The sequence below is a fragment of the Melozone crissalis genome, unplaced genomic scaffold (assembly GCF_028551555.1).
Source record: "Melozone crissalis strain CALT ecotype California unplaced genomic scaffold, PUWL_Pcris_2 ptg000005l_1, whole genome shotgun sequence".
In the NCBI taxonomy this organism is placed as follows: domain Eukaryota; kingdom Metazoa; phylum Chordata; class Aves; order Passeriformes; family Passerellidae; genus Melozone; species Melozone crissalis.
The window spans coordinates 61260502-61273420 of record NW_026535783.1 but is presented as its reverse complement, the minus strand read 5'-3'; the positions used below and the strand labels follow the sequence as shown (position 1 = coordinate 61273420).

Sequence of the window (12919 nt, the reverse complement as noted above, 5' to 3'; positions counted from 1 at the left end):
AACAGCAACACTTTGTTCAACTTTTTAAGTTCAACTTTAAAATACATGGGAAATTTTTAGTTTGGCATGTTAAAAGAACCACTGAAAAACCTAGTATTTTACTGACATGTATCATACATTGTGCACAACATCATTAGCTTGACTTTGCAAGCCCCATTTTGTGCAATCACATGCTTTTTGTATTTTACATTTACCCATTATAGTAATGCATGCAATAAAGTACAAAGTCAGTATATTTTTAGTATCTTGGTTTATTTTTGTTATGGTTTTGCTAGACATGGTATCGATGCATAGTTGGAAACATCAGTGAATTTGAAATGCACACGGAATACTGGTAAGGAGTTGTTGGGCAATTCATCTGTAGCAGGCAGGTGTTGGGTGAAGAGGTGTAGCAGGATGCTCTGCCTGGACGGCAGTAAAACAGCTGGAATAACGCCCTGTTTGCAAAGCTATCAGAGGAGGAAGGGGTTGTCCTGGTGCTTTTGGTGCTGCATAATGCTGAAACCTGTCTGACTCATCAATCCCAGAGTTAAACACTCCTGACAGAAAGGTGAAGCTGTGGCAGACCTGGTAAGGTACCAGATAAAGCAACAAACAAGTGGTACTGCTAACTTATCTAAAGATGCCGAGGTGACACGGCTGGTCTGGAAACATAGGGCCTATTCCCACTTTTTAATGAGTGGGGAGGTCCTGCAACAATCCCCTTTCTGAAGATTCCTTCCTTGAGTTGAGATTTGCCTCAAGGTTACGCCTCAAAGCTGAGAGGAAGCGATTTCCCCACAGTCATCGGTATCGGTGAGTAAAATCAATCTCTAGTTCATAATTTCTTTTGTACCTTTGCTTCAATATTGCTTCAAAAATAGTGGACTGAACTAGACTAGTAGTTATAGCTACTTATACTGTGCAGTAAATAATTCTGATTAAGATCTTTTAGTCTTATCATTATCATAGTAAGTTATAACCCTAATAATAACCCTAATTTATCCTTAATCCTGTGGGACAAAGCTGTGAAAAGATTCAATAATGCCTATTTAATGCATTAACATAAGCCATTGACAGGATCTAGGACTGAGGCTGGATCCAGCTCCCCCCAGAGACCTCTATGAGGAGTTTAGAAAGCAAGAGGGTCCTGTCTGTGCCTCATGACTCAACAGGGGGCCTTCTCTCTAATCTCTGTAGCTCCCACTCTGCCCACAACACACAGACACACAGGCTGAAACAAACACCTAACTTCCCCTTTGTACCTACCCTGGCTACCCACAAATTACAGCAGCACATGCCACGTGTCAGGTTACCTTGAACAGCTGCTGATGGCCTCAGTGAAAGCTGCCTAAATGTCAGGCTGAGGTGAGGGACTGCCATGTCTGTCTGGAGGGAGAAAAGTCATGGTACTTTGTACTTGTACTTGTACATGGTACCAAAGTACTTTGTACTTGCTGCTTTCCTTAATATGTGTCTGAGTTCATGAAGGGTTCACCTATTGTTGTGGTAGAACTGGCGTAAGAACACGGCCGGAAAAAATGGTGTTTTGAAATACAGCTCAAAGTTACTGTGAATGCTCACACAGAAATACCTAGACACAAAGAGAATTCAAATTCGTAGTTTTAAAGAGAATTAAAATACATAGTTTTAAACTACTGAATATGTACCCATTAAATGGTGCTTAAACATAGCTAGAACAGTACAGTACTGATTTTAAGGACTGTGGGTAGACCTAATTACCAGAAACACTACAGCTACAGTCTGAAAGTGAGAAAGTGTAATTCTACACCTTGTTCCTATTATACATTTCCCTTTGAAAAAAACCTGGATAAAGCACAAAATTATACAAACTTTATATCATGAAACAAGAATAGAGAAAATTTTCTACACAGGTTTCAGTCTTCCCCCCTTGCACAAAATTTATTCATTATTGGCATTTCATAGCCTGTACTTTAAAATACAAGATAAAAGTAAATGAATGAGCAATGCTCCTCTAGTAAACCATCTTGCCTTTGGATGAAAACCAGTTTTGATCTGAAGCTCTAAAGCAAGATATTTCTTATGCTGTTTCTGGAAAACTCTAAAGGACAGAAATTCACAGCATGAGGATAAACCTCTAAGGAGGTTTTTGCTCTTACAATCTTCTTTCCAACAAAGAAACCTTTTATTCATTTTATAATAAAGGCCAGACAGGCCCACTGTACTATCAGGCAAGTTTGCATTGGCATACATTTCTAACGTGAAGAACAGACAGGACAGTGACTATTCTTTTGATGCAAAGACACATTTTAAAGAGGTGCAACACTTTCCATGATTAGCACAGAATGCTTCAAAGAGCCTTAAGGATTCTGCAGCCACAGGAAGTTTCTGGTACTTATTACAACAAGCATCCCATTTAATAATTTTTTTTAAACTTTATTCTAATATACATTTAATAATGTAAATGTACACATCATGTTAAACCCTTACACCCCTTGGTAACCTAAGTTAAACACATGCTACCTTATACATGCAGTTCCATAAAAATGATCCCCTTTTGACAGCTATTCATCACAAGCTGGAGTAGTTAAGGCCCCATCTCTTTTATGGGCAGTGAATAAAAAATTTAAAAATTATTAATAGACATTCTCAGCTTGTATATTATAAACTGCACAAGTCTAGACAGTCTTGTCTAGTTAGACAAGACCAGACAACTTTTAATTTGGGACTCCTTCTGAGAGATGTCTATAAACAAAAACTGAATAGTCCATAGTGCAAATTACTACCTCATAAACTGCAGCATAATAACACTTTTCCTTATGGATCTTCTTTATGAGGAAATTTATATTTCTGTAGTATAATAATAATAATTATAATGCATTTTATTTTACACTTATGAGGATGATATTGCACTTAATGGAAAATGTTTTACTGAGTAGTAATATCTTTAAGCAAGCCTGTGTTATAAGCAAATTTTATTTTCTTGAGTCTCCCTGAATCTTCACACAATTCTTAAATATTAAATAAAATTCCTTGGTTTCAAATGAAACAGTATTCATATTTAGTGTATTTTTAAAAATTAAACAAATTGGACAACACACCATAATACTATAACCAATCTGTATACCCCTTTCTAATTTTGAGGCTAGTAATTATCTGCAAATTTAGTATTAAGCAATGACAGGGACATACAGAATTTAGTAAAACACTTTGTGATTACAGGTTCAAAGAGGTGTGGACAGACAGTGTGAAATAGAGGCGGTGTTTCTTTTAAAATGGTTGAATGCAAAAATCCAGCAGGACTCCTAACATATTAATAAATTAGAAAGGCTAACAGAGATTTTTTTAGAATTCCCAAACACTATTAAATCCTCAATAATACCTAGCATTTATATAGAACTTCAAATTTTTAAAGTGCCATACAAATACTATCTGGATGAAACGTATTCTCCAGAGGCAGAATACAAATCCAAAGTGAATGGTGATCAAATGAATGGCACCATAACAGTAAAATGCAATGTAATTACTACAGAGAGAAACTAAATACTTCATAATCAGCTTGCTATGCATGAACTATCATGGAAGACCACACACTGTACAAGGGAAATGTAGAGATATAAAATTATTATTATTCATTAAATAGGTTCTGTGACCACAAGGAATTGACACAAGAGCTGTAATTGGCTCCACAACTTTAAAATGCCTAATTCAGAAGGTGTAGGAAACACAAGGAAACCCTTCAGTGACAGACAGGCAGGTTACTTCAAGTGCTTGCACAAACCACCTTGAAACGCCATTATTCCTATACATCAATGCGGATTCCATGTTTTATGGACATTAATTCTCTAGTGCCCGTTAAATACATAATAAATGAACACAGATGAGGTAAAGATGCTGTAATTGCCACATACAGCCAATATGGCAAGGGAGGAGTTTTTCCAAATGGGCAGATCCAGAGGCCATGACGAATCCCATCACGGACATGATGAGAAGTCCAGGATATGAATAACATCCAGGGAAGAAAGCACCATGAGTCCTTAAGCCTGAAAAGCTGCATGATAAACTTTAATGTCAGAGCCACCACAGGAATCACAGTAGAACAATGAAGAAGTGGTCTCCGTGGAAGAGTCAGAGCAGCCTGCAGAAGAGAAAAATATTACTGCCAATGGCTACAACTGTAACAAGAGAAGAAAAGTTTCATGAGTGTTTACAAGTGCATTGTCAGGTGACTAAATGGAAGCAGAAAGAAAAACATACTTTCCACTGAAATAATTTAAAGCCAATTTTATGCATGAGAGTTGTGTTCTGCCCTGTCTCTATGTATGACATGAATCATGCATCCTACTAAGCACCATCGTCAGCAAAACAGGGAGGGAGAGGGATGAGGAATCCTGTTTGCCACACAGTCAGGTGGAACACGGGAACCTGTATTATCTGCTGCACTGATTATACGTCTTTAATTTCAAGACAATTAAAAGGAAAACAACCATGCAATACACTTTAAATATTTAGTATGTTTTACTTGAAATAAATCATGTGCTTTAATGGCATTTACTCCCAGAAAAACATCCTGTATTTTACCATAGTTGTCACCTGTAAAGTTGGTTTAGTTGCACAGTGTTTAAAACACCAAAATAATTTTCAATAGGACAAAAATATGAGCAAAGTTACATGTATTTGGATCACCTTGAGACAGTATTCTTCATGGACAGGCAAAACAAAGTTCATGAAAAAAGATCTGAAACATTTGTGAGTGGGATTTTTGTGTCAACAACTTGTTTAACAATAACTCAGCTGAAAGTCTGATATTTGGTTTTAATATTGATGAAGCCTGATATCTGGTGAATGTCTAGGTACTAAGATTAGATTTAGCCATTTTAAGAAGTGATAATGTCAATTTAACACACATGTTTGAGGAGATATTCTGGGGGTGTACTCAATAGCAACAGTTAAAACCACCCCAAATTCAAACACAATAAAAAAAGTAGTGGCATTTTGGATTCCTATTTCACAAATAAGTAGATTCTTGTGTCTGTAAGCACAGGAGAAACAACAGCACACTACCAGAAGGTCTACAGAAGTGCTGATGCGATACTCATTGGCTCAATTCAGTTGCTGGGGGACACTCAGAAAACCTGTAACAAGGCCCCAGAGATGTTAAGCAACAGTGTATCTTTGCTGCGTTGAGCACATCCCTCACTGCTCCTAGTGCATAAGGCAAACAAAGCATCTCTAACCTCTTCATTCTTCAGTTGTGTTAATCCTTGTGGGATTCAAAAGGAAGAGGGCCTGGCAGTGGGACTCTGGAATAGGTTCATCAAGCTCATGCATAATTTAGATAACTGCATGGAACACTACCTTCTCTGCAAGGAAGCTCTGATGTAGCCGCAGCCAGTTTATTAACGGATTAGAGATGGGAAGTTACAGGCTACCTTGAAATAAAACAACTCATGCTTTAAACCACAGCCAACCATAAAAGGCCTGCAGAAAGCTTTGCTCTATTAGCTTGCCACCACACACTTGTCCTTGACTCCTGATCAGGTAATGGGATTTAAAAGCTCACAAACTGTCTCAACAATTTTTAACTCTAATGTGGTGGATGCAATTCCTTTAAGTTGGGGCAAAAGGTGTATTTTCTTCAGCTTCAGTTCTGTTTCACACAAGCAGATTGTTCATCGATTAAGGCAGAAAAATCTTGTGATGGTGAAATTTTTTATCACCTGCCTTACAAAGAGTCCAATTTTTGTTACTGTCAACAAAAGGTTCAAAAGTACATACTAACTTAATTTTGAAAAAACTTGAATGTTTCTAGAGATAATCTATTGACTGGCCTCTATTTCTGCACTTTAGAAAAAAACTCAGTAGAACAGTCTAAATTAGTCTTTTCCCTCTGGCCTATTAAGGTTAAGTGCCAACAGCACACAGTGAGTAAGGAAAATTTTAATCATACTTACGTACACTTAGTTTATCAGTATTGGTGATAGATTCTTAAATTCTTTTAATATAAAATGAAATATCATTATTTCATTTTATATGAAAAGAATTTAAGCATCAGTAAGGTGATGCTTAAATTCTTTTCATATAAATTTCAGATGGCAGGGTTGTTCATATAGCAAACCTGAGTGTTCAATGACAGCAAGAGAAAGTCCTATTCTGTAACTGCAGTAAGCCATCAAGCTTCTGAGATGCTGTTGCCCAAGGCCTGAGAGAACAGTCTGTTTCCTCTTTTACATTCTGTGACTAAAGGAACACTTACATCCTTGAGTTGCCAAGCCCTGGACACAGACAGGTAGTTCTGTTAGCTGATTTAAGCTGCTACAATCTCTTTTTCCTAACAGGAAAACTTATTTGCCTTTAGAAAGCACCAGATCTTTAAAAAACCCCAAAACCCACAAAAACAAAAAAAACCCCCACCAACAACGAACAAAACAAAAAAAAACCCCACTGCAAAACACAAAAAACCTCTTTTCTGCCTTAGACCTCCTGGAAAAACTTGCAAACAGAATTTATTTACAGAAGACCTTTTCCATTTGCCTACATATGCAATCAGATGCAAGATCATCTTGCAGTTGCTGCTTCTCCAGCCTCTAACTACAACGAGCAGCTGGAGACAGGATACAATAATTGCATGCAGGAGAACCCACGCAAATTATCTGCTTTAATGCTCATGGAAACGCAATGGATGTTAGGTAATAACAGATGCTCCCTCACTGATATTCTGTGGCGCTTCACAACCCTGAAGTCTTTAGTTCATAGTAACATATTCAATGTAACATAAAGTAGCAATATTAACAACATAGTAACATACTCAATGCTACATCAATTGTGCTTGCACAAAGATTATTCTCGTCCCAGAAATGCTCCTGTACAGCCTGGGTCAGTCATGGGCAGCACATTTCCCAGCAGTTCTGTATGTTTGCCACCAACTGAATGTTCTACACTTCCAAAATTTGGTGACTGTTTTAGCACCAAGACAGCAATTTCCGCATGTCTGTTCTGCAACGTGTGTGTCTGGGCTACAATCCTGGTGGAGTCTGGGAGCAGCCCGTCACATCATACCAGCACTCCTGACTGACAACAGGCTGCAGGAACTACCACCTTTGGAGCAGTCAGTGGGACAGGTTCTTCTATACTTGTGTGCACAGTAAAAACCACATGGAGCACAAAGAACTACAAATTCCAAGTAGTAGAGTCATTATAGACTATCATACTCGTTGCAAAAATAATGTGGGCAAAAGGTCAGATCACATGGTACTTGGTACACAAGTATTTATCAGAGCAAACATACAAATACCACAGGTGACTATTTACCCTGAATACTGCAGAAAAATACTGATGACCATGAAAAACAGACCAATGGCCAAACAATCCAGATGCTGAGTGGCGTCAGCAGGAACAGAAGTAGGTGACTAGAGTAGTGTGAAGGTAGCAATTGGAGGCAGAAGGCAGTACCGCCTGGTGCCACACAGAAAGGTTACTCTAGAAAAAATAACTCGTCATCAGATTTAAAAGTGATGATGATGAGCTTTACAGGTGATTGTGTGCAGTAACGTGAAATATACTATTGGTACAAATTAGTAATCATGGTGTGGTTGGTTAATTATACGAATTAATTTTTTTAGTTATTTAGTAATGTGTCGCAAAAGCAGTAAACATGTTAGTATCTTAAAGCAGTTACTCTCAACCATGCAATTTAAAGACAAACAATGGGATTGTAACTACAAAATATGTAGTAAAAAAGTATCCCATGAAGTGATAAATTATATAGGTGACAGCCTGAAATTATGTCAAGAAACTGACAAGCACATCATATAAAGCCAAGGAAAGAAAAATTACATACTACAATCAGATCTAGCTGGCTAGACAGCACACAGAAGAAAAGTTTATGAGGATTATGTTACATCACAAACCAAAGAGACTCTGATGGCACTGTAAGAAGACAAAATCTGTAACAGATTATTATTCTTTTTTTAAAGGACAGAAGGATTGTACTTTTCTGCCATTGAAAGGAATTAAACTACAGTATTTGGCTCAAATGAAGTCTCACCCAAAATACTACTCATGGTTTTGGACAGGACCCTTTAGAGGTAATTTAGGTGAAAAAGCAATAGATAGGAGAGGAGAAAAATAGTATGAGGTTTAAAAAACACAAACTTGTTTCCTTAAGATTTTTTTTTTAAAGTTATTTAGTTGAGAAGAGAGTCTTTGCAAAGCATAGGGGCTTTGCAAGTTGAAATGAGAGTCGAGAGACCTACACTGGATTATTTTCTTTATTAGCCCAGTTAACATATGGAAAGCGAAGAAGTTGGTAGGCAAATCACTTTGAAAAAGACTTTGAGCATATTGTCTTTTCCTTACCTCAGCTAAATACATTTGGCTACTAAAATGGGCTATGATTCTACCTGAAATGTTTTGTGTTTCTGATTTGAAAAAAAATTTTGAGGGAGATCACAGAAGTCAGCTGTCTTTTGCAAAAAAAACCCTTAAAGAACAAGAGAACTAGATCTAACTGTCATCAACAATTAGAAAATTAACTGCTATCTGCTTGGGAACTGAAACAACACAGGAAGAAATTAGGTCACAAAATTACAAAAATTTGCTTGGTTTCACATAGTAGGGATAGGCTAGGCTGCAGAAACATTCCCCATCAAGGAAGGTGTAAGTATATTTAACCTTGCCTCCCTACCAAGTGGCAAGTCACCTCCCGATTCCATAACACAATTCAGCAGCCAGCTTCTCAAACTGATATCGGTGAAGTGTGACATCTAGTGGTCATAATTAAGAAAAATTCTGGCAATCATCTCAAATGCATGAAAAAGCAGCAATAAAATTTTAATACTTTCTAATAGCTAGCCATTCACTTACTTGCATTCACTGATTTTAAAATAAGAAAAAACAGATGAGACTAATAAGAGATTTAAATTCTATTCCATATTGCTATTCAGCAGTAACATGCGATCCATTAATCAACCAAGCTAACTTTCCTTTTCTTTACATAGTTTTGTAATTGCACAGCATTTCCACATGCAGGAAGTACAGAAGAGGGGAGAACCAGGGACTACGCAGGGAAGAATGATGCCAGGCACCAAGACATGCTGGAGCCTGACTGTGCATGTGGCAAGATGGTGGTCAGTGGTATCCTGGACTGCACTGGGAATGTGGCCAGCAGGTTCAGAGACGCAATTCTCCCCTTTCCCCTCAGCACTGGTAAAGCCAAGAGGGGAAAACTGACCAAACGCACAAATAAGAGGCATCTTTTCTCTACAATAAATAGTGATACTGTATGCAAACAAAAATTATTTTTCCATTTTAAGTCTGATTTTTACATCTCAACTAAAAGCAGTATTTGCCTCTTGCACTTAGCTGTCACTTAAATATTTTTTAAAAATTGGTAAACCATTGTTGTTCTTTACTTATATGAATATTAAAAACAGGGGTTTCTTCCTCCCTCCCTCCCTCCCTGCCTGCCTTTTACCTATTTCCCTATGAACAGTTAGCTATTCCCCCTGAACTTAATAGTACTATGAGCAAACTAGAGGAGAAAAACTTCTGGAAAAGAGTTCCATAATCTGGTAGTACTAATGCCATTGAGAAACTCTATTCTAACAAGCAGTTCGGCAAGTAGATGATGATCCATTCACTGCTTAACAGGAGCCAATTCACCTTTCTACATTTATTAATAAGCTGATGCTTGCTTATCTACTAATTTTTAGTTTGGTTTTTTTTCCTCCAATGAACTATATTTAAATGCAACTCAAATTGCCTTTTTAAAAGTGACAGCTCACATATAGCTTGTTTGTGGGATAAATATTTAGGGCTGGCTAAAACAAATGTACTACTGAATTATAATGACTGAATTAAATTAAAGAGAAGCTCTGTCATTTACGTTTCAGGTATTTCTAACCGTTACTGTAAAGAGAAGTGGAATAATCCACTTCATCCACAAAAGTATGCCAGGCAGCACTTAACTCCATAAGATGGATAACAAAGCAACTATGTGATGCATGTAGAATAGCATCTACATGTGCAAAACTCTTTTTTTCCTTTCTAAGCAGCAGAAACTGAACACTAGATAAAATATTTTTATGGCTTTTAAAATTGTAACAACTGCATAGAAACATAATTCCTGTATATCTATGAAATTTATTTAATTAAATTATTAACGGAACTATTTTTGTCTAGGACATGGTAGAAGAAAAGTAACGTAAACAGTGAAAAAGTAACAAATTACTGATCTAGTGACTTACCTTTAATGACAGAGATCCAGCAAGAAAGAAGTGGTCCACGTCAATGACAGAGGCAAGAAAGCCAGCTAGGGTGACCTCAGTGAAGTCACTTTTCTTCCTGAGTCCAATCACTATCGCCCAGGACCACATCCCCAGTATGCCATGCACTGCATTATCAGATAAGGCTCTTAGCCAGTCATTCTGCTGAATGAAGGAAAACTGCAGGAGTCTGTCTGCTACAAAGCAGAATATCCCCAAACCTAGACTGGAAAGAACCGACGCTGTGCTGAAAGTCTGGAGAAGAGCGTGGGCCTTTTCAGTCTCGGATGCCATGACAAGAGCCATGTTGCAGCACACAAAATGTCATCAGGACACACACTGTGCATTGTCCTTCGTATTGACAGTTGTTCTGTAAATGTCAGAGATCAGAAAGGAAACTATTAAACAAAGAAAATCCATTAGCACAAAACATCTGTCACCACGGCTACAATTGGGCATTAAGACCCCAATTTCACTGTTTGCATTTAGCATTACCAGGGAATTTTTTATTTCAATTAGTTTATTGACTAGAACACTACAGTTTTGAATTAAAACACCTGCCTTTTTTTAGAACCAGCACAAGTAACACAGAGAGCTCTAATTCTACTTACTGAAACCTTAAATATTACAAAATAATCTGAAACATCTCTGTGATAATTCACTGAATGTGTTTCAAGATTCCTTCTTATCTTAAATACATTATTTAACCCAATTAAATACTTTACACTATAATAACCAAAGAAGATTCAGTTTGGAAGATTCTTATGACTGATGCACAAAATTCCAGCTTTCTCTATAAAACAACTGTTAAAACTGAGTTTTCAATGTATAATCCAAACCACTGCTTTAATTTACATTCTTAACATATGTAGTACTCCCCTGGTACCCTTTCCTGAGCAATGCCTTGTTTAATTTGGAGACTGGAACGTAGAATAAGCCTTAAGAAACCCAAACCCACTAAAATATATTCATTATTTATAATAAACACAAAACCAACAGCCATTTAGTCAAGCAAAGTAATCAAAATCATTTCCTTACAGAACAAAACTACCTAAGCTTTTCCTCAGCATGTGCTCCAGCAGAGAAGTTGGCTGTTACTTTTAGGATTTATCTACTGTCTGCCACCTTACCTTCATAACTCCTCTTTTTGCAAGGGAAGATCTAACTGTCCCAGCTGTTATGCAAGTCTTATTTGAGAAGCTATACAGACAGACCAGAGTTTTTAAGCCTACATCTTGCCTAAAAATGGATACTTCCCATCAGTTCACCATTTTTGCGCAATACATTTAATCTTGACAACCCTTTTTACTAGATAAATTCTTATTCTGAAGGGCCTTTTTGAGTGTATTAGACTTCCTAAGCTAATACATAACAATTTATGATTTTAAACATACTATAAATCTCAGAAGATATAGATGTTTGTTCCGGATTATTTACATGCCTGCCTGTTTTAGAATTCTCTGCAAGACAGAACTACTGGCACTCTCTGTAGGAAAAGAAAAAGCCCACTGAATCATTTATTTAGAAAACATTTAAAAAAGTAAAAGAGAAGAAAGCATGAATAATACATGGACTTTGCACAGAGATAAAAAAAGCGGGTCAAGTTTAGAGTTGGTTAACATGACAGTACTTCTTCTGAATGAATGACTCCTGAAACAATGGAAGTGCTGTTTTCTGGTGGGCAGCCTTATGGTACACAGGACATTGCTGAATAAATTCCATGTTAAGGAAAAAAATGGCAGTCTCTTCACAAATGTTTATTCTATATGGCCATTGTGTCAGATTGGATTTAATTTAAAATTACCATAAAGGCTGTGTAAGAATCCAATCTGTGAAGAGGTCATGTAGCAACATACCTTTAAAAAGCACACCAGTAATTAGAATCAAACTTCCCCTGGGACTAGGAGAACATTTTTTTTCCCATCACAGGTGCCTTACTCCAGTAGGAAATGTCTGTGGTCTATGCCTCAGCGTTGAGCCTCTGCGCTTTCTGAATCCAGTCTGCCCAGCCCAAACACCACTTGTTCCATCCTAAATTAAAACAAACCAGGCATTGGTAAGCACCGATGTTAGGCAAAACAGCATACATGAAATATGAACAACAGTAAAAAAATCCAGAAAGAATAGACGTATAGTTAATTAATTTGTAAACAAATATAATTGAGGTTAAAGCAACCTCAGCTAAACTTTGAAGCGCTGTAAAAGAAAGCAGAAAAAAACCATAAAAAACCACAAACCGAGAGAAGAGCAGAAATAAAAATGGAACACGATAGTAACTAAAAAATAATAAAACATGAAGTCCAAAACCAAGTCCAGTCTTCTACATAACTGCATTTCAACAGATAGAGCAATCCCTTTTCATAGATTTCTTCTTGTGCCTAGAAGATTCCCACCTAATGAAACGTTTATTAAGTCCCATTCAGGGATCTCTTTTTAAATTCCACCCCATCACTTAGTGACCCTGGAATAGACAAAGAGAGACCTAGAAATTCATATAGCAACAGAGGTCTGTGTCAGTTCTGTTAGGCTTACACTTGTGCTATGGGTGGTATTAGCATGTGTTCCTTGAGCCAGAATGAAGAACAGGATGCAAAACTGGCTTCAGGCTGACCATAGTCAAGAGCCATCTCCAACTGTTCTTTTTAAGCCGTCTGTTTCAGCCTCCTTTTAAGAAAAAGATGAGTGCCACCTAT

At 37.2% G+C, this 12919-nt stretch overlaps 1 protein-coding gene across 1 annotated transcript; it reads right to left on the bottom strand.

Annotated features, from left to right (window-relative positions):
* Positions 1–1458: 1458 nt before the first annotated feature.
* Positions 1459–12173, bottom strand: TMEM267 (transmembrane protein 267). Its single transcript, XM_054283972.1, has 3 exons — positions 12083–12173; positions 10209–10596; positions 1459–4099 (listed from the first exon to the last, which is right to left on the bottom strand). Exons 2-3 carry the CDS (start codon positions 10530–10532, stop codon positions 3764–3766), a joined length of 660 nt encoding a protein of 219 aa, XP_054139947.1. The 5' UTR covers positions 10533–10596; positions 12083–12173; the 3' UTR covers positions 1459–3763.
* Between the last annotated feature and the right edge of the window lie 746 nt (positions 12174–12919).